Source organism: Ananas comosus, linkage group 8 (genome assembly GCF_001540865.1).
Source record: "Ananas comosus cultivar F153 linkage group 8, ASM154086v1, whole genome shotgun sequence".
NCBI classification, from domain to species: Eukaryota; Viridiplantae; Streptophyta; class Magnoliopsida; order Poales; family Bromeliaceae; genus Ananas; species Ananas comosus.
In genome coordinates this window covers 5,009,229-5,035,527 of record NC_033628.1, presented here as the reverse complement: position 1 = coordinate 5,035,527, position 26,299 = coordinate 5,009,229, and the positions used below count along the sequence as shown (strand labels likewise).

Here is a 26,299-nt window from a genome sequence, read left to right as displayed (position 1 = left end):
TCCAAAATAGAAACATAGTTTCCAAAAGTGTATACATAGGCAACATCATCAATTGTCAGGTATCCATGGTCTTAAAATTAATTAACTTAACAGATATAGGAATCTGAAATTCAGTACAAAACAAGATACTGGTTGGCTCGTACAGGAGGTGCAAGTGCTGAAAGCTTGTAGTGTACCCCAATGGTGCCCTGCATCTAGACAATGTTTGAATGCTAAGTCATTTATTTTCGATGGTGCTGAGCATTTTTTATATTGGACCTTGATTTATTTCATTCTTGAACATATATCTATCTTGACGTACTTTTGCAGAGTGTGTTAGATGGGTATAATGGAACAGTGATGGCTTACGGTCAAACAGGTACTGGAAAAACTTATACAGTTGGTCGACTTGGGAAAGACGACCCTTCAGAACGTGGTATAATGGTGAGAGCTTTGGAAGATATCCTTGCTAGTACCTCTTCTCGGTCTGATAGCGTGGCGATATCCTATTTGCAGGTTTTGTAGATATAATTCTCAGACTACTATACTTATTTTCTGTTTGTTTGGGTGTCATTTACTTTTGGTTTCTAGTAGAAGGCATAATCACTTCAGTTAGCGGTTAATTTATGACATTGTCTTAAAGCATAAGAGGCTTGCGGGCGGCCAATGTACTTCATTGCGCTTTTGTGCAAGGTAGGTGCACATTCGAGCATATATGTGGTCCTTATGAGATACAATAAAAATGAACAAAACATAGTAAGTGTAAAAATTTTTGACAACAATAAAATAGATAGAAAAATTATGAAAATCCTAAGAAATACTTCTATGTTGCTGGGCATTGTATGCTTTAAAGAAAATGCCAAGTTTCAAGTAATTTATTAAGCAATAACTGATTTCAGCATGAGACAGTAAAAACAAAACTATGGAGGTTTGTATGTCAAGTTTAATTGATTGTGTATACAGTTAAATTATATGATAGCAGGCTGCTTACTCATATGCTCATTACATTGTCACTTGAACCATATGCAGATGCGACCTATGCAGGGCAATGATGCCACCACATCTGCATTTCGGGTGCATATGTGGGTGTATGCATCACTTTTCAGAGAAATCATTCAGTAGTATAATGTGATGCAATCTTTTTCTCATTTCGTTCTTGCTTATATAGTTGTATTTAAAATGCACATTGTTCTTTGATCTCATGAAAAACTGTAGCATGTTGCATATGACATTGAAATTTCGGTTTGCATGTTCTTGCGTGACTTGTAACTTGTTTAAACCTTTGATTTTATATTTTCTCTTTTGAAAATATCATTACACCTTTGAATCACAATAATGAAAATTTAACAGTTAAAGAAGACATGATAATCAGTACATTGGAATTTGAGAGTACTGAGAAGTTTTATAAAAGTCAGTGGTCAGTACCATGTGGTAACATTGCTATGAAAGGAAATTAAAATCGTCTTAAGCCTTGCACTTAAATATTACAATTAGATTTACTCTGAATATGAAGAAGAAGGTGATTTTGAAACTGAAAAAAGGAATCTAATGAAGAGAAAAATAGAATGCTTACATGCTATGCCTCATCGAATAGACTATTTGCATACTGTATTATCCTGTATGGATTATTTTTTGTTCACTATATATGAAATAAATGGCTGATTTTTGTTTTTTAATTAGTTGTATTTAGAATCATTACAAGATCTACTGGCACCTGAAAAGACTAATATTCCTATCGTTGAGGATCCAAAGACTGGTGAGGTGTCCCTCCCCGGTGCTGCAGTAGTTGACATAAGGAATCTCGACCATTTTGTGGAGCTGCTGCAAATTGGCGAGGCAAATCGCCATGCTGCAAATACTAAGCTCAATACTGAATCATCACGAAGTCATGCTATGTTGGTGGTGCGTATCGGGTTGCTTACTGTTTTTGTTCTGTTTCAAACATATTCCCAGTCTTTTATGACATTTTCATCTATGTTATATTTATTATCTTATAGTGCTTCACACTGCGCAGGTTCACATCCAAAGATCTTTGAAAGAGAAAGAGGAAAATGACACTTCTTCTGTGGCTATTTCAGATGAGTCATCTTCTCGTCACATACCGCTTCTTTTGAAAAGCAAGTTACTGATAGTTGACCTTGCAGGATCAGAAAGAATTGACAAATCTGGTATGCCTTTCTTTTATACTTTAGATGCTTGTCAATAAAATGAAATATATGTCTCAATCCATTAATGATATTATGGTGTGTACATTTAAGAACATTCACAATACCTACTCAATGCTGCTCATGCTATTACTTTGTACAGAAATTTCTGGAAATTGTCACCCCAACTATTCTTTCTGTTCGATTGTATCTGCTTATCGTCATAGATCAGTAAAGATAGAAATATTTTAGAAAACTGCTACATGGCTTCTGATCTTAATTTTTTTGTATTTGTCTTGAACGCTAGCCTCTTAGTGCATTGAATTTAAATCCACAGTAATCTAAGCCAAATTTCCATTTTTTATTTATTATGTGTAAGGACCTTATTCATTAGTAGTCTGAAGGTTAGAGAGTGACTAGGCAATTCTTCCCGTATCAACCTTTAACTTTAGATCTTACTTAATTCACATTTTTGGGATCAAATCTTGAGAAACTGAACAAGCATGATATATAGTGCCAGCATCAACTTGAATACATATTAAAATGAAACCATTATAGTGGACTTTAACTGGACTTATATCTTAATGGTCTTATATTATTAGTACATTAATCAAGGAGTGCATGGGTGAATTAGTTTCCATCGGTTCAATTTAAATACATGCTGTTTCTTCAGACATTTAGTAAAAAAGTTTAGCCTGAACTCCGAAACTCTCAAGATCAATCCTAAGTTCCAATAACTCAGTCCTCTCTACTATACCATCCTACTTCATGAGCTTCTACAAGCTACCAGCTTGGGTCATTCACCAGATTGCAAAGATAAGAAGAGGGTTCTTTTGGAAAGGAAAGAAAGATATTAGTGATGGGCATTGTTTGGTTAACTGGAAAACTGCGTGCGAACCAAAGGAGTTCGGTGGACTTGGAATTAAGAACATTAAGACACAAAACCTAGCATTCTTATCCAAGTGGTGGTGGCATTTCTTCTCCTATAGCGAGCTGCCATGGGTCAAACTAGTCTCAAAACTCTACTACCGAAGAAGAATCCCATGCTATACAACCTGTTCGAGCTGCAGCTTTGCTTCTCCTTTTTGGCGGGCCATCTGTGAAATGCAAGACTTCTTTGCGTGTTCGACCTGCTAGAAGTTAGGGGATGGTAACAAATTTCATGAGGCCTTTAACTTCTTTGAGATGGGCCGACGAGCAAACTTTCAACAAGAGATTTCCCAACCTCTTTGATGCTACTCTCAAGAAGAACATGATAGTTCATAAGGCTTTTAACTTCTTTTCTAAGAAATGGTGTGTGAACTTCTTTGGTCTTCTAACACTACAAGCTCATGATGAATTAGAGGAGTTATATACACACTTAAATCATATGGCGCCCAATAACGAACACGATAGAGAACTTTGGAGATGGAAGTCAAGTACTATACACTCAGTCACTTCATGTTACAAAATTCTCTCTTTTGGAGGTATCATTGATGACACCTCTAAATTTGTCTGGCAAAGCTGCACCACTCCGAGAACTAAAGTCTTTATGTGGTTTCTTTATCGCAACAAGATTCTAACAACAGAGAATTTGGCGAAAAGAAATTGGCTGCAACCCTAAGTTTGCATGCTATGTTTAGCAGACGCAGAAACCACTACGCACCTATTCATTGGATGCACCTTCGCTATTGAGTATGGATAACCTGTTGTACAATAAGCAAATGCCCCATGACCACACTACAACAACCGTGGGAAAATAATATTGATTCAATCTGAAAGGCGACAAGGAACACAATGGACAAAGATAATCGATCGAAATAGGATGCTCTCTTCATTTGCTACTGCTGGGAGCTATGGAAGGAGTGGAACAATCGCATTTTTAGAAACAAATGCAGGAATCAAAATCAGCTTGGCAATTTCATTGCAGAAACTGCCAATGTTTGGTATAGGACTTTCAACAAAAGCCATCCTTTATTACTTGGAAACTTATAGAAATACAGAAGTAACTTAGTTCTTGCTGATACCGAGTGAACACAAGAGAGTAGCCCACAGGCGCACTTCTAATTTTAAACTTAATTTAAATTTTTAAAATTTACCTTTATTTGTATATCTTTTTTATCTTTTGTACCATTTTCTTACCTTTTTAATGAAACTAGTTTAGGGCCCGCGCTTCGCGGCGGATCAACATCGGCAACCTAAATCTCAGTTTGATTTTTGATTTAAAATTTAAATTTAAAATTTGATTTTATAGTTGAATTTTAAACTATTATTCAGATTTAAAATTCAAAATTGATGAATTTCAAATAAATATCTTCCAGACTTAGATTTTAAATATTATTTTTAACTTTTAAATATCAAATATCAAATTTAAAATTTTAGGTTTCAAATATTAGATTTTATATTTTAAATTTTAAAATTCAAAGTTTGAAAATTTAAAGTTTAAAAATGTAAAATTGTAAAATTTAGTTAATTTAGTTTTAGTAATTAAGATAAAATATAAAATTTTAAAATTTTAAGTTTTAAATTTTAAATTTCAAATTGCAATATTTTAAAAATTAAATTATAAATTGGATTTAAAAANTGATGAATTTCAAATAAATATCTTCCAGACTTAGATTTTAAATATTATTTTTAACTTTTAAATATCAAATATCAAATTTAAAATTTTAGGTTTCAAATATTAGATTTTATATTTTAAATTTTAAAATTCAAAGTTTGAAAATTTAAAGTTTAAAAATGTAAAATTGTAAAATTTAGTTAATTTGGTTTTAGTAATTAAGATAAAATATAAAATTTTTAAATTTTAAGTTTTAAATTTTAAATTTCAAATTGCAATATTTTAAAAATTAAATTATAAATTAGATTTAAAAATTTTAAATATTAAATTTTGGATATTTTAAAATTTAGTTTTAGTAATTAAGATAAAATATAAAATTTTTAAATTTTAAGTTTTAACTTTTAAATTTCAAATTTCATTATTTTAAATATTAAATTATAAATTGAATTAAAAAATTCAAATATTAAATTTCAAATATTAAAATTTCAATTGCAAATTTTAAAAGTTAAATTTTAAACTTCAACAGTTTATATTTTAAATTTAAATTTAATTTTAAGTAAAAAAATTTTAAATTTTAAAAATTTAATTTTAAATTTAAGTTTGAAATGTAAAGTTTTTAAACTTAAATATTAAAATTTTACATTTTAAATTTAGAGAGAGAGAGAGAGAGAGAGAGAGAGGGAAGAGAAAGAGGGGGGCCGCACGAGCCGCCCACCCGCGCCGCGCCCACCTCACGTGCCCGCGTAGGCGCTCGCCAGTGGGAGGAGAGAGAGAGAGACAGAGAGGGGGGCCGCTCGAGCCGCCCACCCGCGCCGCGCCCACCTCACGTGCCCGCGTAGGCGCTCGCCAGTGGGAGGAGAGAGAGAGAGACAGAGAGGGGGGCCGCTCGAGCCGCCCACCCGCGCCGCGCCCACCTCACGTGCCCGCGTAGGCGCTCGCCAGTGGGAGGAGAGAGAGAGAGACAGAGAGGGGGGCCGCTCGAGCCGCCCACCCGCGCCGCGCCCACCTCACGTGCCCGTGCTGGCGTCCGCCCGTGGGGGGAGTGAAAGACGGGGGGCGCTCGAGCCGCCCACCTGCGCCGCGCCCGCCTCGCGCCCGCGCCGGCTCCCGCCTGTGGGGGGAGAGAAAGAGAGAGATGGAGAGAGAGAGAAGGGGGGCCCGGTCGAGTCGCCCACCCGCGCCGCGCCAGCCCCGCCTGCCCGAACTCGCCTCGCGCTCTCGCGTGTCCGCCCATGGGGGGAGAGGGAGAGGGGAAGAGAGAGAAAGGGGGGGAGAGAGAGTCGCGCACGACCCGCGCCGCTGGCGCCCGCTCGAGCAGCCCGTCCGCGCCGCGCCCACCACTCTGCCATGTGTGCGCGACCCGCGGCTGGCGCCCGCTCGCGCCCGGGCCCGCCCGTGCTGCCACGTGTGCGCGACCCGCGCCCGGCACCCCCTCGCACCCCTCGCGCGCCCGCGCCCGCTTGTGTTGCCGCGTGCGTGCAACCCGCACTCCTCGCGCGCTCGCGAAGGGATGGAAGGAGCGGGGCCCTGAGAAATCGACACGTGGCTACAGTAAAACCCAACTTTTAATATATCTATAGATGACATGACAAGAACCTTTGGTTCTCGTATTATTTCAGAAAGAAAAAATCCTAAGTTCTATAAGGATTCGCTGAATTCTCTGTAAATATCTTCTAAGAAACCAATCATATGTGGCTCATTGTTTTTTCTATTGCAATTTCATTATGTTGTTACATTTATTATTTTTTTCCAATCACCTTGATAATATTTGTCTCAATTTGCAGGCAGTGAAGGCCACATGCTTGAAGAGGCAAAATTTATCAATCTGTCTCTTACATCTCTAGGAAAGTGTATTAATGCATTGGCTGAGAATAGTCCCCATATACCAACGCGAGATTCCAAGCTTACTAGGCTTCTTCGTGATTCATTTGGAGGTGCTTCTCTTTTGCTCTTTCTTTCTTTTCCATATGGCCTTATTTTGTCCACTGCTGTGACATATATGTGATGGCAAGATCCTCTTTCCTGTGCCATGAGTGTTTTTATTACTGGTTTTTCTAGAGTACTCTCTATCTACTATGTTTTATTCCCTTCTAGGAATTAGAAATCTCTCTAGAGTTTTGTTTACCAAAGGTGTTTTTATTTACCTGATGAAGGTTGATAAGTTTCATTCTCTTGTTCAGGAAGTGGCACTGAGATGAGTAGAACACACATTTTGCTGCAGTTTTCTTTTTAATTTCTCTTATTGTACAACGAACAATTATATAAAGTTTTTCTAACTGTGCAGGCACTGCAAGGACTTCTCTTATAATTACAATTGGTCCGTCTGCACGGCACTATTCTGAAACTTCCAGCACAATTATGTTCAGTCAGAGGGTAAGTCACTTTGATAACAAATAATTGACATATTGTCTCTCTAGGAGTCCAAGAATTAGCTCCTTGCTTTTGTTCTTGATTATTTAAAAGATGACTTTTTGTTTCCATTACTACTTAAATTCCAAAATTTCAAATTAGCTTAATAAAATTGCCATTTTTTAGGGTAAACTAGATTTGTTATAGTACCACTTTAGATGTTTTATTACTGTGAGATGTTCCTCACTTCCTCTCTTGGATGCAAGATAAGTCAATCCTATCCAATGTTTTTATCACTCTTAATATTTGGAATAAGTAAGCAGGCACTTCGTCTAAGAGTCTCCATTCTTCTGCTTGATCTTCCAACTTTTAAAGCAATCTGTTTCAATAAAATATCGTTGAGAAATTGCTTTGCTATTTTTATCGATTTTGTCCAACTAGTGCAGATCAATCCACAGTTAAATTGAATAGATAACTTTTAATATCACAATATGCTTTCAGTTTAATAATATGCTGATATTGGTTTTATTTCATATACAACAATTATTATTTAGTGTTTAGTACTTTAATATTTTTTTTTATCTGAATAGAAACTTAAAGATCAAAATCTAATCCGATATATCTTATCTACTAAGTCTACAAGGCTTATGTATAGTTAGTCTTATGTTTGGAAAATTTATTATCTAGGCTTTAAGTGGTTGTAGAAATCAACAGTGTTGAAAGGACTGTTGCTTGATTATACTAAAAATTTACATTTTGTTTGCTTTTGTCTTGGCCCTGTTTGTTTTCTAACTTCTTTTGAAGTTGCCAAGTTGTCGTGTTTGAGTTGTATTGTCCAATGTTCCAAAAACAGCCCATTTGGCCGTATATGCAGTCCGACTGCACATGCAGCAGGCGGCCCCACATATGCCGCCCATATGTGGCCGCATTTGTGATGTTTTTTTAAGGTGGGGTTAAAAAGCAATCTTGAATGAGATTGTTTGGTTAAAGATTATAAATATACAAATCTATTTTCATACAAGTTTAGTTAATAATAATACATATAAATGTAATTATCTTCATATAAGTATAATCTAGTTATCTCTCTTGTCATGCCTCGAGGCTCTAGCGGAAGCCTATTCGGGCATGTGCACAAACCCGCCGTGTGCACAAGGACACCCCCTGGTACACACATGGTGTTTACAATCCATGATATCCACCAAGATGATATATATACATCCTACACAAGGTGATCAGAGCATAATACATAAAGTTAAAACTAGTTTTAATATTTGCATACGACTCTCACATAGATACATGGATTTATATCCATATAACTCCAACATGTAAATAACCTCCACATACATAATCTTTACGGAGAACATCTCAAAATGTAATGCAATCCATACATAGAGATCTCACAAGTGATCTATCTAAAATAGAAACATAGCCATCTCTCATATGCATAGATCCCAAAATAAAAGATATATCAGGTTCACCTTTACATAGTCACAGTTGGGAGGCTCTAGCTAGACTGATGGCCTTGCTGCGATCTTGGGCCTCTTCTGTGCTAGAGGGCTCTGAAATAAAAACAATCAACCAATAGAGGTGGGAACTATTAAATATAGTTTCCAATGGGTACCACCACCGAAAGGGGCGTATTACTCCACTAGGTCAACTGAGGCATGACTGATATAGCTGCTGAATATAAACAATTAAAATAAAAGAGTTGATCTGAAACTGTAGATAAACTACTATCACACTTCTAAGTAAGTGAAGTAACTAACATGAATACTCAACCACTATTAATGCATCAACTATGTACTGATGTTCAATTATCGAGTTTTACCAAATTGTATCCAATCTCTCGAGGACTTACATAAAGTGAAGTCCTAGCTTGCACCGTGCCTCATGGTCTTGTAGTAGTCAGCATCACCCTAGAGATGAGCCTCCCCTACGATGGCTTAATCGGCACTCAATCAAGCATGGGCGGGCATGGTGTCACATGGCTATATCTTCGGAGGGCCTTGGCTTGGAGGGAGTGACCCTCTTAGGCATATGTGAGTGAGCATAGTTGGCTCTTGCAAGCTTTGGTGTCATACATCATGTCTAAAGGCATAGAATTTTAATATTCGACCCTTTGGACACATACAATTACACTTTCCTTTCTTTTGTGTCAACTTGCTTTCAAGGAGAAATAATAGTAAGTATCATGATCATGTATCAACTATAAAAAGGAACATAGATCTCAACTCAACTATAACATGTATAGAAAAACTACTCATGTCTCAACCAAATGAATGGTTCTACTTAAGGATTAAAGTGTCCTAGCACGAGGGTGTGTGGTTTGTTGCCTGGCATGATACAGCATTGGCACGCCTTCGTGCCAACATGCAGCATGCAAGTGTGCCGATGGATACGCATGACCTCCTAGTGGCATGTTTTGGCATTAGCTTATTTTAATTTTTTTAGTCCCAATATACACTTATAATATTATTTTTGAAAGATTTATTAAAATAATTATGAATATTAGCTATGTATAGCTTACTACACTTGCCTTAATATAGTGATAAGCTTTTTTATATGTAGATATTAATTATACTTATAAAGAATAGAAATTAAAATACAATAATAAAATTCACTAATACAATAATTATTTAAATTTACATATTTACATAGAGATGACTGCTTAGTTCCACATTAATCGTTGCGATGGCATATTGTCATCTGCAGATACAAGATTTATTTGATAATTTTGATATAAATATTGCTGGTATTGTCAAATTAAATTAGCTATATAATCTACTATAATCAACTATATATTCTAATATATCTAATGACACTAAATCAAAATTATTTTATATTTATGCTAATTTACAAATTCTAGATTGGAATAGAACAACTTAAGTAATTATGGACTTAAGATTAGATTAAACTAAATCAGATTAGGAAACTTAAATACAGAATAGATTAGATTAGATTCTATATTAGATTAAATAGGGTAACTTTAGATTAGAATTTTTAAACTAGGTTAGATTAATTTAGGTAATTGGGAATTACGTAAATCAAATCTAATTAGTTATATTCTATTATATTTAATATTCTAATAGATAATTCTAGATTAGATTTGGTTATGTATCGTAATTATAAATTAGAATAGATAAATTTAAATATATGTTGTAGTAGATTCTAAGATTAGATTAGGTAATTCTAGATTGGATTAAGATTAGATTCTAGAATAGAGAAGATTAGAGTCGGTAGATAACTAAATTAAAGAAAACGGAGAGAAGGGAATAACAATCGGGAAAGAACAAATTAGCGATACATTGTGGCACGTACCATGGCACATCTCACGTACCACAATCTTGCAAGGTATTGCACATGTATCGCGATATGATAACCCTCGGCTATAGACTACATACCACGAGCCCCTTCTATAAGTGCACGGTACGGCACATGCGATACATGTCCGTGCCGTGTGGCACTTAAATCCTTGGTTCTACTATCAATGAAGCTCATGTACAATAAAATGCATGCATAGAATGATAAGAATTCATGCTAAACTATCCACAAATATTTCAATCAACATGCTAGAACAAGAACCAGAACTATCAAAAGAGTAGAAGACATAGAGGAAGTTCACAAATTTCGGTTATCGGATAGTTGCCAAAATCTTTTTGTTTCCTCCAAACAAGTTGTCCTCTCTTCTCTTCTAGTCCTATAAGAATTTTCCTAGGGTTACAACCACCTAATAACATCATCTCAAATTCCTCAAAAATCATAAGGAAAAAATGAGTGGTAAGTACTTCAAAGCAAGAAATCCTTGCTAATCCAGCAAATCAAGGTGTTGGGGCTTCAATTCCAACCTACATGGGTGTTCTAAATGAATCAATTTTATCTTAAAGGCCGGCATTTGAAAATTCCCAAAATAAACCCAGTTTTTCCAAAACTAGAAATATCACCTAGTATTCTCAATTTCTACTAATTAGAGAGTCTAGTGAGATTACTAACCTTAATCCAAACTCTAAAATCAAGCTCAAGTGTTAAAGTTGAGGATTGGAAGCTCCAAACAACTCCCTTCAAAGCCTGTTGCTCTACATTTAGCTCAAAGTGCTCCAAGTCCCATGGAGAAGGCAGAAGGAAGAAGATGACTATAAGAATAGGAGAAAATGGAAGAAGAAAAGAGGAAGAAGAAGATGAAATGAGAAGAGCTCACATTTCTTCCAAGCTTGCTGCATACACAGTGAAGAGAGGGGAGAAAGAGGGTATAAATAGGCTGCTACAATATGCCAAATAGCCCTCCAACTCTTGGAAATTGCAATGGTGCAATTTCGGGTTTCGCAACATTGAGTAGCTGTACTCAAACCTTGTTAGGAAACATTTATATATATATATATATAGAGAGAGAGAGAGAGAGAGTTGAGCTAGAATACTATCGATAGCAAACGATTTCCGTTGCCACCCATTTGTTTTCGATGATTGAGCCTCTAAATCGACGATCGGCACCGTTGAACATGATCTATACTACTTGAAGTGTTTAGAAATCAAATTTTAAATCTTTTCGACATCATTTGCCTAATGATCAAAGGGTTTCAAAATTTGTAATTTTAATGGTCGATATGAGCCGTTTTCTCGTTTAACGGCGTAAAGATATCCAAATCAATTGAATTTTTGTTAGAAAATTCTTTAAACTATTTAAAACAAGATCTATACTCTTGATCTTGATTACAAGACTCCTATCATCATTTTTTAAAGAATATTCATTTTCAGGCATTTATTTTTGTGTCCACTCGATGGATAAGAGGNTATATATATATATATATATATATATATAGAGTTGAGCTAGAATACTATCGATAGCAAACGGGTTCCGTTGCCACCCATTTGTTTTCGATGATTGAGCCTCTAACTCGACGATTGGCACCATTGAACATGTTCTATACTACTTGAAGTGTTTAGAAATCAAATTTCAAATCTTTTCGACATCATTTGCTTAATGATCAAAGGGTTTCAAAATTTGTAATTTTAATGGTCGATATGAGCCTCGTTTAACGGCGTAAAGATATCCAAATCAATTGAATTTTTGTTAGAAAATTCTTTTAACTATTTAAAACAAGATCTATACTCTTGATCTTGACTACAAGACTCCTATCATCATTTTTTAAAGAATATTCATTTTCAGGCATTCATTTTTGTGTCCACTCGATGGATAAGAGAACAATATCGAAAATATATGAAATTTGATTTCTAAACACTTCAAGTGGTATAGATCATGTTCAATGGTGCCGTTCGTCGATTTGCAAGCTCCATCATCGAAAACAAATGGGTGGCAACGGAGCCCGTTTGCTACCGATAGCATTCTAGCTCAACTCTCTCTCTCTCTCTCTCTCTCTCTCTCTCTCTCTCTCTCTCTCTATATATATATATATATATATATATATAGAGCTAATCTCCTATACTATCTATAGTACCGGGGCTCTGGTACTATAGTCTCGTTTTCAATCTTAGGGTATTCAAATCAACGATCCACATCGTTAAAACTGATCTAGGATATTTAAAGTTGTTAGAAATAAAATTTTATATTTTTTCGACATAATTTACTTTATGATCAAACCATTTCAAAATTGTCAATTTTCAATGGCTACTACGGCGAGTTTGGAGTATAATGGTGTAGAAGATTCTAAATTTCTTCAAATTTTGATAAAAAATACTTTAAACTATCTAGATCAAGGTCAACATTCTTGATCTTGAATTTAAAAGTCCTATGCTCAAATTTTAAAGATTGTTCAATTTCCACCGTCCATTTTGACATAATTTATTTACTAAATAAACGATGTTGAAAAAAGCTAAAATTTTATTCCTAAGAACTTCATATACCCTAGATTATATTTAACAGTGTGGATCGTTAATTTGAACACCCTACAATCGAAAACAAGACTATAGTACCAGAGCTCCGGTACTATAGATAGTATAGTAGCCTCATTCTATATATATATATATATATATTTAATACCTTTAAATATTTTTTAATATTTTAATAGCTGGATCGCATATGCGTCCGTGTATGTACCCATATACCGCATATGCGCTATGTTGTGCGGAACAGCATGAAAACCGCATACCGCATTTTGGAACATTGGTATTGTCTTATGTCCCACGTCCATGCCACGTAACCTAGTTTCCTGTTGGCTTGCCTATTTGATATCCTAACTGTAAGTGGATTAAATCTCCCCATCGTAGTTCTATGCTATAAGCAATTTTACTTTGGAAATCCTTGACTGCTTTGCTGTTGTCTGAGAATTTGTGACAACAGATAGCATAATATTTTCTTTTTTTCCTTAATTTTATCTGTGTTTCTTGAACTCAATTAGATTCCTGAATAATTTGGTCTATCAGTTGCAATTCCTGTTGGATTATCTCTTTTGTAGTTTTTGATGATTTCAGGCAATGAAAATAGTGAACACTGTAAAGCTGAAGGAGGAAGTTGATTATGAGACTCTGTACAGGAAACTTGAGTACCAGGTCGATTATCTTACATCAGAATTGGATAGACAGCAAAAACTTAGAGTTAATGAGAAAGTGCACATGGAAAAAGAACTAAAAGAATATGAAGCAACCCTAGCTGAAATCGAAAGGAACTTTGCTGTGAAGTCTGAGGTATTCTTCATCATCTCAAAGTAACGTATTTAGACTTATGGATATCTCACAGCATTTTCTAGTAAATACTTTTCCATTTTGCTCTATGTTTCTTTCTTCGAATGTGTTATAAAATTTATTCTTGGTGCTCATGTTATAATTACGTGTCACTCCATTTTGCAACTGTTATTGGACAAAAAGTTTCGAAAATACTTTGGTTTCCCGTAAGTGGTGGAAATTCATTACTTGTGCTTCTTAGACTGCATTTTATTCTTATCTGTCTTTTCTGATTTCTTTTTTACTTACTTTTACAATGTACAATTTTCTGATATCCAGAATTTGGAGAAAGAAAAGAGTCATCTAGAGTTGGAGATTAAAAAATTGAAAGAAGATTTAAACACTGAGAAAGCTTCAAAAGATCGAATGTCTGAAAACATTATTCAGTTAGAAACGTCTGTGAAGCATAATGAGGTAATCTCAACTACTTCCTCGACATTTATTTTATCTTCTAAAGTGTTTCTCATTTTGAATTGGTACCCTCGATGTTGCTTTGGATGAGTTAACTATTGTTGTAATTTATTATTTAGGTGAATCTTTGAAATGGACTGCTTGACTCTTTTAAGTATTATTTTTTTCTTTATACCTTGTGTGTGTTCATTAGTTTATCGTTAATAGTTATGTTGAAGTTTACAGTAGATTACTGAATTGAAGTAAAAGTGGACGAATATTATTGAAGCAGAACATATTTTGATACTTGGGAGGGAGGGAAAGATGATGATTGATCTGGAAGTTTGAAGAAAAGATATGATATTACTTGTTTTGGCAGAGTTCATTGCCTGAAATGCACAATTTTAGTCAAAGATGTAGTTGTGTTAAATATATGCTTATGTAAGCTTAAAACTGTATTCAACAAGGTGCAACTTCCAACATACAACTAAAGCCATAGTAATCCCTGGGCAGGACTCTTGCCAAAGTGCATCTTTTTCAACATCTAGATGGTTGATTTATGGGTAATAGGATATAATATATTTACCTAATTCACTCATCAGGGCCTTCTTGCTTGTTAATTATTCTTTTTTTTTTTCCTTATTTCATGATGGGGAAGTCTTGATATGTAACAATGATGTTCCATATGTTGATATCTAATAATTATGTCTGTTCTCAGAATATTCAGTTGTTTTACTACTTCCATAACATATCACTCAGTGAATGTAATTTAATGAACCTATATTTGTCCATTCAACGAGTAAAGAAAAAGTCTAATTACATGGCCAAGATTTCATAGTTAATATATCATAATAGTTTGGCCAATGGCCATGTAATATTACACATAATAGAATATCATCTAAGCCATAATTAGAATTTGTAATTCTAAATTCCATGTAATACTATACCCTTTGATTTTGTGCAAGTTTCATAAATTCAAGTTCCGACCTTGTTGAGTGATTTGTGCACATGGTCTCTATTTCCACCCACATACTCTAAAAAACTACTTTTCTTTTCAAATTTTTTGGGTGAAGTTTATGGAAGAAATTTAAGTCAAAGGTAGGTTTTGTCATCAGTTATTATGTAGGCAAGATAATATCTTACAATAAGAATGTATGAATCCTTGTTTACCTATTCAGTTCTTTTGTATTTGACTTCAATTGTTAATATCCAAGGATGTTGATTAGTATGTTAGCTTTTCTGTTACCAAAATGTAGGAAATCATCTTAATAATATTTCGCCCAATGACCACATAATAGAATATCATCTAAGCCATAACTAGAATTTGTAATACTAAATTCCACTTAATACTGCACGTCTGCACCCTTTGACTTTGTGTAAGTTTCACTTCCAAGTTCAAGTTCCGACCTTGTTGAGTGATTTGTGCACATGGTCTCCATTTCCACCCACGTGCTCTGAAAAAATATTGCTTTCTTTTCAAATTTTTTGGGTTTAGTTTATGGCAGAAGTTTAAGTCAAAGTTAGTTTTTGTCCTCTGTTAGATTGTGTGGACGAGATACTTACTATAAGAGTGTTTGAATCCTTGTTTACCTATTCTTTTGTACTTGACTTCAAATTTTAATATCCAAGGATGTTAATTAGTATGTTAGCTTTTCTGTTACCAAAATGTAGGAATTCATCTCAATAAATACTGTCCTAAATTTGTTTTCTATTACTCGTTTGTGTTGTAAAATGACTCAAATTTACATAACAGTTGCAAGTGTGAGATGCTAATGCTATTATCGGCATTCTTTTTGGTCATATAACTATTTCTTGTTGACGACCAATGTTGAATATGAAATTCATGCTGCTCAGTCAAGCTTTAGAATTATAAGCTTAAAAATAATTACAGAAACACCATGTATTTACTGTAATTGACCTGTAAGTGGGGTACATATATAGTCATACTGTGCATTAGATATCAGTCTCTATCTAGATTCTCCTTAAGATTATACTTGATTCTTGTCAATCTCTAGATAAGAATTCTAATTTTTGGTTTTGTTGTTAGTAGCAGCAACAGCTTGAAAACTCCTTGTATCAGAAGGTTCTTGCGGATACCACTAAGATGCATGAGCAAAAGATTGTTGAGTTACTAAAGCAACTTGAAGATGAGCAATCTCGTTCTGCAAGTTTAGAGAAGCAACTAAATGAAACAAAGCAGCACCTCAGTGAGGCTCAAAGGTTGCTTCAGGTATAGCACTAATGGATAAGCGCATGTTATTTGTTATTTTTTTGGCCGCCACTAGCAGATATTTCATGCATCTGAAGTCCATATTGGAATATCTTTGTTTCTTTTTTTATGCTCCTGTGCTGTCCCATGGCATCTAGCATTCCTTGGTTATTTAATTTCTATGTAAAAATAACTCATATGTTTCTTGTTGCTTGATCTTGGGAACTTCCTGTCCTTGTATCTCTAAAATCTTTCTTGGTTTATTCTTTTCTCAGAGTTATATCATTCCTCATCCTACTAATGGACCCTTGTCATCACAAATCCTGCTGCATTTCATCTAATTAGAGAAAAACCACAAAAATATTGTTAAATTGATTCTCCTTTAACAAATCATAAATTACATTATATTTCCCCGAAAAAAATAATTTTCAGAGATAAAGCTACTTCAGATGCAGGAAAATATAGCCAAAGATATAAAAAAGGAACTGTCAAGATTGAAGGAAGAATCAACAAGCCAAATCAAGTTGTTACAACAAACAAATGATGAACTATTATCAGAAAAGGTGCAAAATGGAACTCCCACACAGTCAAATGTATTCTAAATGAAGTTGCTTGGATTTAACATTTTGTCATTCCTCCCCTTTGAGGTTATCAGGCGTTGATATATGAAGAGCTTAAATCTGTGCAAGAGAAAGTGCTTTATGAAGCACGATACCGGAAGAGTCTTGAAGATGAAGTTCTCAAGTTGAAAAAAGCTCTTAGTGAAAACAATGCCGATCTTGAGGTTCTTGGCTTTTTTTGAATAATCATATTTTTTGTGACCTTGTTCATGTATTTTGTTTTCTTTTAGCAAGGCTGGTTTTCTAAATATTTACAACTTTGACAGTCTAGAGGGACATACGGTATGATCAGATCTGCATCAAGTTTAGGTGGTGGTGATGCAGTCTATATGCCTAGGCCAATCAAAACAAGGGAGACAATATCTGGTCAAAGGGATACTATATCAAAGATATTTGAAGAAGGTCTTTTGCCTCTTTATGCTTGATTTATATTCCTTTTTTAGTTCTTCATTGCGGGTTCTATTTTTTCTGATATACATTTTTATTTGGTAATTTGCTTTCAGTTGGGCTTTCAAATATTTTAGCATTGTTAAGATCTGAAGACTTGGACGTCCAAATCCATGCTGTGAAAGTGGTTGCTAATCTTGCTGCTGAAGGTATGAAAATTGCATAGCCTATTTCTCTCTTTCTTGTGCGACATACATAACTATCATTTTATGCCGTAGTGAATATTGATAGATTTGTCCTTTAAGTCTTCTATTTTTTTTCATTTTATATTTAACTATTTATTGTGATGAAGATATTTGCATGGTGGTACAGCCGACACTTTTAGTGATTTATTCTGTTTTCTTTTTGGGTAAATTACATGTCTCCAAACTTTTTAGAATGTTTCACTTTGTACTCTAATTTCACAGATACTGTTTTGTATCATAGTTTTTTTTTTTTTAGATGGTTCGCTACTCGCTTCTTCATTTAGAAATTGAACTTGGCTGCAAAAGGGAGGCTACTAGGACCTCGAAAAGAAGACAACAACAACAAAAGAAACAACAGAACAAAATAAAGACAAGATGTAGAGAACGAAGAAAAGAAAGAAAACAAGAAAAAAGAGGAGGCTAGAGGTTATAGCAGCAAGCATAATGCGGTCATTCTCTTCTTTGTCTTAGTTTTCTTGAGTAGATATATTTTCCCATAGCTCTCAGACTCCTACCAAGTGCTAGGTTATGGGCAAAGTGTCATTTAGATGGAAAAGTATGTAGTTGAAGTAAATGTAGGAAGAGAAGAGATGGCCACAAGTCTCTGAATTGTTTGCGCAAAGAACACAAAGTTGTTCGCCAGCCTATCCTTGCTTTTGCAAATAGTTGGCGGTTAGACTCCTTTTCAGTGTTAGCCATTGGAAGATTTTGACCTTGACTAGGATTATAAAAAATACAGATTTATTTAGTTGTGAGATCTCTTATCCCTCTATTAGAGAGGAAGTTCTAAAGCAAGCTTACGATGAATTGTTGTTTAGCTGTCCACGATTGTGTCTAGGCTGTTAGACAGTTGTTTGCTGGAGAGAAGGTCCTTAAGCTCCTGAATCCTTTCCCTTTTCTTCGGGTTGCAAATTTCATACCCTCTGAGAACAGTGTCATCTCCAGCCCCTCTTTCCCCAGCTGTCCTTAATCATGAGCCCCGTTGCCTTGTTTACGCTGAGCTGAAAGGTTGCTTTCTTGATTTCTGCTAGCGAGAAGGGCAGTGTCAGTTGGTCAAGAGTAGTTACTTTTTTGGTTTAGAAAGAGTCTACTCCGGTCTCCATGAGTAGTTGTTTCTTGCTCTTGTTTTGCGAAGATGTGCTTAAATTTTGGAAGAAGTAATCCTGCTTATCTTCCTTGTTGGTTAGTCATCTACCGTTCTCCTCAATCGTGTCAGTTGCATTGTTCCTATTTCTAGCATTCACCATCGAATGAAAGTACTTTGTGTTGCCATCACATGAAAGTAGCCACCGTTGCTTCACTCTAACATTCTATAGAATCTTCTTTTCTTTGATAATAGCATTTACTTTCTGTTTGAGAATGACCTTTCTGGTCGTTACTTTGTGTCATATTATTGTTCTTCTCGGACATCAATTTTCTGAATTTCGTCAGCCATATTCTTTTTGGTTTTCGAGATGCTATAGAACTTGGTCTTACATTATTCTTTTATTCTGCTCTGACAATGTCTTAGCTTTGTGATAAAGTTTAATATATAGTTGAGTCTTTAGGTTGAACTTCTTGCCGCCAGTTTGGTACACTTTGTATAAAATCCTCCCTGGTGACCAAACTTTTGCAAATTGGAAAATATGGAGCCTGGCTTTGTTTCCAGTTGATAGAATGATAGGGGAGTGGTTAGACGTGATTTGCGGCTTGGCGGTACTTTAGTGAGGGGGTAGTTTAGTTCCCATTTAGTTGACATGAGGATTCTATCCAACTTTGCAAGTGTAGGGTAGTGCTGCATGTTTGTCTAGGTGTAGGCTTGGTTTGTCATCGACTGATCTATCATTTCAAGGTCATTTATGAGGTTGGCAAATATTTCCATAGCTTTTGAGCACCAATTGTTTTCTTTTCTGTTCTTTCTTCTTGGTTCCTTGTGGCATTGAAATCTCCGCATATAATCTATCTGCCCTTGCAAATATCTATGAGCGACTAGACAGAATTCCTCCTTGCCGTCCCAGGAAGAAGGCCCGTAGACATTTCTAAGAAGTGGTTCTTGGTTGTGTTGTTGGCCAAGAGGAGCGTGAGAGAGGAGGTTCGAGTTATCAGTTGACTACAAGAGAATATACGAGAACTCTAGCAAGTAACGATCCTTCTTGAGGCCCCATTTACCAAGAGAGAATGGCATTTGTCAAACCAAGGGCTACAAAAATTGTGAAGGAGCGCGAAACCGATGTAACTATAGTTTTTTGAAGACAGAGTATGACATTACGAAATTTTGACACTACAAATTCAACCGAACTTCTTTTTAGGGGTCATTTAACCCTCTGACATTCAAACAACAGACTTAAACCATGAGGATGGAAGGACCCTAAATAACAACATATGTTTTTTGTACTGTAGTTAACTAGCAGAAAGTTCTTTGTAAAGTGTCGCTTTTTGGGTTTATGGCATTCTTCTTTCTTGCAGATATAAATCAGGAAAGGATTGTCGAGGAAGGAGGTCTTGATGCACTTCTTTTGCTTCTAGAAACATCAGAAAATACTACAATCCACCGAGTGACTGCAGGCGCTATAGCTAACTTGGCAATGAATGGTATGCAAATTATAACAGAGGATTCAATATACATTTTGTGCAAATTATACCAGAGGATTCGATGTACATTTTGTAGCACTTGGGAAATCTTGGAAACTCATATTAATTCAGTAAATGAACTTGTAATATTTAATATTGAAAGGTGTTAATTGGGAAATTCGTATCATGATTCTATTTAGTAAAGATTACTGCGCATAACCATCACTGACTTCATTGAGTTGTTTTGTCTTTTTATATCCAAATACTGCAGCAACTTTTGTTAGATTCTAGCAGTTACATCGATTATTTTAATATATTACATAAGAGTTGAAATTGCCAATACTGTTATGTCATTATTATTTTACTGGTTTAAATATTTAATCATTGAACAAAGGAACTTTAATCTTCAGAATTAGACATAGAAGGTATGATGGTTCATTTGAGATTGTACATTCTACCCATCATATGCTTTTTCTGCATTGTATTTTGAAATTACGCTTTTGATCTTCTAGGGTCGAATCAAGGACTGATAATGAACAGAGGAGGTGCTCGCCTTTTAGCAAATGTAGCATCTAAAACTGATGATCCTCAGACTCTTCGGATGGTTGCTGGAGCAATTGCTAATTTATGTGGAAATGGTAATCCTATCTCCATTTTGTTTCTTTATTTACTGCTCTTTTTCACAGATATTTATGTTTAGACCGCTCTTGCTCGCTTTTCATCATTTTATCTTTTTTTTCTGGTAGAAGGGAGTCTAGTGGATCTTTCTATAGGAATTTGTTCAGTTTTTATTTTCTCTATATAGTTAAATAATCACATTCGTAATAAAATGCAACAAGTACTTTTTTTTCCTCCAAATTTTATAGCTGTCAGATGTGATAAATGTACTAGCTTATCTTTCATCTTGCTCTCTCTCTCTCTCTCTCTCTCTAATCTCTCTCTCTCTCTCTCTGGGTGTGCACCTCTCTGCATGTTTGTCTGCCTATTTAATTATTTCAAACACCAGCCTATTCTTCTGAAAAGTTGTATATTAATCAGAAGATTATTTAATATTGCAATACATCTGTATCTTCTAATATACTAAATATTGTATTCTTGTAGAAAAGTTACATGTGATGCTGAAAGAGGATGGCGGCATCAAAGCACTTCTAGGAATGGTCAGAAGTGGGCATAATGATGTCATAGCTCAAATAGCTAGAGGGATAGCAAACTTCGCAAAATGTGAATCACGAGCAATCAGCCAAGGTTCAATCATTTTGCTTTAGTTTTTCTGTTTACTTCTACTTTTTAATAACTGTTCAGTCTGTATTACTCTAACTGTTGAATAATGAATATTCAGTCTGTGCTAAACTACAAATTCTGAATGTATTATATAAATTAAATGTTCGAGTTCGTAACTTCAATTATTGAAGCACATCTTGTAGTGATTGCTATGAGAACAACAATTTCTTTCTTTCTTTTTTTTTTTTTTTTTTTTTTTTTGAGAAACTGCTCTTAATTGTTATAAGATGATTCCTTTTCGAGTAAGATTCCATTGAAAAGTTCGTGATATTGCATATTGATAATATATTCCTGTTTTCTCATCTGTTTACTTCACACTAAGCTTATAACAGTGCAAATACATGATTCTACAGGGCACAGAAAAGGGAGGTCTCTTCTTATCGAAGAAAATGCTCTTAACTGGATGGTTGCTAACTCTACGACATTTTCAGCTTCGACTAGGCGGCACATTGAGCTCGCTTTTTGTCATTTAGCTCAAAATGGTAAATCCCCTCTTTCTGAACTTAATGACTACTGATCTTTGTTCGTTGCATTAGAAAGATATAGATCTTGTTTCACTGTCTCATCTTGAAAAGTAGATGGTCATTATAGCTTCTAATGCAGCAAAAAGGTTACACATGTAGCCCAGTTGGATAGTCATAACATTTTCTTACCTATTCATATCCTTGTCATTTGATATGCTACTTGCCTCAATTTTCCTGTTGGATCAAAAGTTGATTTCCACTGTTTTTTCTTTACTATGGAACTCCATTTACTTTTGTAAACTCTGGTTCCACTATCTTCTTAATCACTCCATTTTTACTGACTGAATTCAAGATATCTTTTATTATTTTGGCACATTTTCTAAAGTATTCTTCTCTCCACACACTTCCATATTTCCACATCATACTATGCTAATGTTCCAGTTGTTCTCCATTTGTGCAGAAGAAAATGCACGCGAAATCATATCAACTGGAGGGATCAAGGAACTAGTTCGAATATTGCAGGAATCTTCACGAGAAGATATCCGCAACCTCGCCAAAAAGGCCTTAAATTCAAATCCATTATTCTTGTCAGGGATCCAATGAGCTTTTGAGTTATTTTACCTTCTAATATATCCATGTAGTATATCATCCATATTTTTTCCATTCGAAAAAAAAAAAAAAAACCCCATCTTTTGCATTAACTGTGGGGAAAGGATTGATGACCATTCGAAACTTATAGCATGGCCTATAGCGCATGATGTATTTGAATGAAGAGAAAGAACTAATACAAATATATACAAACATGAAATCAATTCTTTTTTGCTCTCCTCTATTGCTCACACTACTTTGGCGGCTTATCTATGTGATTTATTGTTCCACGTCTGAATCTTGGTGAAACATGAGAGGATAAAAACTTCTTTTGAGTTTACTGTTAAAACATGGTTGGTTGACCTAATCGTCCTTTGATAAGCGCGAAGCGGAAAGGTGGATGCTATTAACAAATCTGATTTTGATACTAACACATAGGTTTATTAAATCTGTCCACTATTTACAGACTCTATTTGATCGTATCCAATGAATCGAATGCACCTCTGCAAAAAGCACAGATTTGTTAATGTTTACTTTTCAAGCAGAAAACCTTGGAATCAGATTAGAAACTTGAAAGTTTCCAACACAAAAAGGGTACAACAATTTAAATTGATCTGAGCCCAAATCCATCACCGCACTCTATCGGGTTCAACCAACCAAAACTTGACCACCTGCAGCTGTGATTAATGATGCAAGTCTCCAGATTTTGTGATGCTTATTAGCAGGCAGCTCGCAAATCTACCAACCAGCAAGATTGTGATGGCAGCTAAAACCGCCGTTAATCCGCGCAGAATCATTGCGCGCGCCATACAAAAATCATGGATAAAAAAAAATAGTCCCCTTTTTTTCCTACCCGGTCAATTCAATGAACTTCGGTTCGGATCGCTCCAAGATTTCTTTACGCAATTAATACAAACAACTAACTCCACACATGTCGTTTGCTAAATGCCTCTTTCATTTCAGCGTCAAAGAGGGACCACCCCGCTTTGGAGTCCTAGTTAATTATTAATTAAGAAATAAGCAGCAACAACAGCACACCTCGCCATTTGTTCCTTTTCCTACTTGGCAATCAATCTACCAAACTTCTTTTGACGAGAAATTTCAGGCACTCGAGTCGTTTTCTAATCCGTCGAGTCAATGCATGCGATGAAACAGGTACTTCCCGAAGGTGGCGACTTTAATGTTTTTCCTGTAAATGGCTAATTTAGTTGGACCCATCCTTATCACAGGAGCTAGGCGTCTTATTCTTTGGTTATCTATTAAAAAAGATTCCTTCGCGAGCGCGAGTTTGGACGCACCAACCGGGGAGGGATAATTGTTAGTTCATCTTTCCTTGTCAAAAATAAACATCAGTACGTATACAATTACAAGTGACTTAACACTGTATGAAATGTGCGGAAATCAAAGTTCGCAACCTAAAGTAAAATTGTTCTTACTAAAAACAATAGTGATGGCCGATAAGGACGTTTGTTAGATTCTCAGTTTTGAATAGTACTTTTTTTTTGGTTTTTTCTTTTTTTGTTCCAATGAATTATGATTTTAATTTAGTATTCTGCGTAAGCAAAGCATATGCCTAGTGCATTGCATGTTAATATAAAAAAAATTTAAACACAGTTCTCTAGTAGCTTAATCTTTTATAATACAACGTACGGTTGTTTCGTATTATTTAATATAATATTAGAACAAGAGAGATCATCAGACTCCTAGCATTATTAATTTTTTTTCATTTAATTCAAGCCCACATCATAGATCTGGCGAAAAGTCTCGAGTCTGGATGTGAGGGGCAGTATTAGGGTGTGTTAAATATAAAAACATATATTTAAGTCATTATCTATTATTTAAATAGTTAATTAATTAATTAATTATTTATGGTTAAATAGCTTATTAAAAATTTAATTATTTAATTTGTTAAAAATTTAATTATTTAATTTGTTTTTTCTTCACAAATTTATTTTTAAATGTCGCACCGCGAAACTATCAGCGAGTTGAAGTTCCGAATTGAAGTTGATTATCAATTTCGAGTCACATCTAACATTACTTTTACAATAATCCTGCAGGACTGTGTAATTTAATTGAATAAATTGAATACATCTAAACAAGATAAATCTGTACTTTAAACCTTGTGAAAATTACAGCTATGGACCGTGCAATTTAAATTTCGAATTTAAAGTAAATATGAAGTATAGAGTTTCAGTAGAATAAGTTCAAAAAGCTTGGACAGAATACCGCAAAGTATGACTTTGGACCGTGAAGTTGAGAGAGTAAATCTGGATCATCGAATAAATCTAGACTATGTGAGAATAAATTTGGGCTGTGGGGTTTTATGAAACATATTGAATGAATCTGTATAGTAGAGTATGTTTTAAACTCAATCTAGTAAATCTAGAAGAAATAAACCTAAACCTTGGAGAAAAATATAAATTTTAAGTTTAGAATAAATTTGAATCTGCAGTAGAGTTTCCTACTTCACAATTGCGCAACTTGATATTGTTAAATATATTGGATATTCTAAACTTAGTTGCTACACATTTATAGTTAACTTTATATTTTAAAAAAATAAACGAAAATAAATAGTATACAGTATACTATATTTCTCGCTCTTAAAAAAATTCCAAATTATCTTTTTATGATGAATAAAATATGCATACAAGATGACTTTAGCTACAACATATCTCGAAGCTTTAGGTGTCAAATCCAAGCCCTAGGTAACGTTGATAAGTGTCATTTCACGAAGAAAATGCTAAACGTAGGATCCGTTGGAGCGTCGCGACACACCGCATTAATGCATAAAATAATATATACGCACTCCACTATAGTCGATTAAAATATATATAATTATTTAATTTTAAAATTAAAAAAACTTATAATTAAAGAAATATAAACAAAAATTTATAAAGTAGTCTTATATATATACACGTATATTATAAAGAATAACCTTTTTTATTAATTTTTTTTAACTTTTAGTATTTATACAGTTAAATTATTTTAATAATTTTGTTTAAAATTCAATCAAACTTAAAAGTTTTGATAGTTATTTTATAAATTAATTTTTAACTAAAATTTAAAATCGGAGAAATTATTTCAAATTAAATATAGGTGGGGTGTCTTTACTTTGTTAAAATTGATATTCTCCTAAGTCAAATTTAAGTTCAACATGTATTATTTAAGTAATATTCTAAGCTCCAATTCAGATTTTAGAAATACAATCAATTAATGAATTGAGCAATGAAACATGATATGCAAAAGTCCACTAATACATGCTAGCAATAGTACTTAGGAGGAAATCTGCGAAAATTCGATAAGTATCACTTTGACCCACCTCAAACGCTAATTCACGGTAGTGAGGAGTCGCCGAAATCCCTGCCAAGCTCAGCCACAACCAGCAACAAGCCTCTCTAAGGATTTAAACATCAAAATCCATCAATAACCCAAAATTCAGCACAAAAGCTCAAATTCACATCAATCTCAATGTCGACTTCAACTTCTGATCTCCAAATCAGGTAAGAAAAGGTCCAAAACCAGTGAACTATGATGGAGTATCACCCTCTGGTCCACAACCCAACATCCTCCAAAGATCAAAACACAAAAACATCAAAATTGCATCAACACCCTCGCAATTTCAGCACTTAAGTTTAAATCCACCAACTATAATGTCAAAACTTACCTATAAATTTTCAAATCCACAATTCTGGTGAAGAATACCCTCAAAACTAGTAGGAAAAGGTGGAGCAACTTTCTCTGGTCGAAAATCCAGCTTTCTCCAAGAATTGGTTCATAAATAATCAAAGAAAACTCAATTTCAGGACCAAAACACCAGCAGCTCAGTAAAACACGAAATTGACTATGCAAATCTCAATCAATTTTTGTCAAATAGGGTGCCAC

General features: G+C 34.7%; 1 protein-coding gene across 6 annotated transcripts in view; it reads left to right on the top strand.

Moving 5' to 3' along the window:
- The window catches only part of LOC109714487 (kinesin-like protein KIN-UA), a 29,529-nt gene extending 6,873 nt beyond the window's left edge, over window positions 1-22,656 (top strand). The window contains exons 4-20 of one of the 6 annotated variants that reach the window (XM_020239134.1): window positions 310-495; window positions 1,660-1,881; window positions 1,994-2,147; window positions 6,447-6,596; window positions 6,947-7,035; window positions 13,435-13,647; window positions 13,963-14,097; window positions 16,124-16,303; window positions 16,738-16,845; window positions 16,938-17,066; window positions 17,169-17,304; window positions 17,406-17,498; window positions 19,980-20,105; window positions 20,597-20,722; window positions 21,186-21,329; window positions 21,719-21,847; window positions 22,290-22,656. In XM_020239134.1, coding sequence (XP_020094723.1) covers window positions 340-495; window positions 1,660-1,881; window positions 1,994-2,147; window positions 6,447-6,596; window positions 6,947-7,035; window positions 13,435-13,647; window positions 13,963-14,097; window positions 16,124-16,303; window positions 16,738-16,845; window positions 16,938-17,066; window positions 17,169-17,304; window positions 17,406-17,498; window positions 19,980-20,105; window positions 20,597-20,722; window positions 21,186-21,329; window positions 21,719-21,847; window positions 22,290-22,432 — 2,433 coding nt within the window. In that variant the 5' untranslated portion in view covers window positions 310-339 and the 3' untranslated portion in view covers window positions 22,433-22,656. Of the gene's footprint in view, window positions 1-309; window positions 496-1,659; window positions 1,882-1,993; window positions 2,148-6,446; window positions 6,597-6,946; window positions 7,036-13,434; window positions 13,648-13,962; window positions 14,098-16,123; window positions 16,304-16,731; window positions 16,846-16,937; window positions 17,067-17,168; window positions 17,305-17,405; window positions 17,499-19,979; window positions 20,106-20,596; window positions 20,723-21,185; window positions 21,330-21,718; window positions 21,848-22,289 lie in introns of those variants that run through there. The other 5 variants (XM_020239133.1, XM_020239132.1, XM_020239131.1 and 2 more) reach the window with 5 other exon arrangements.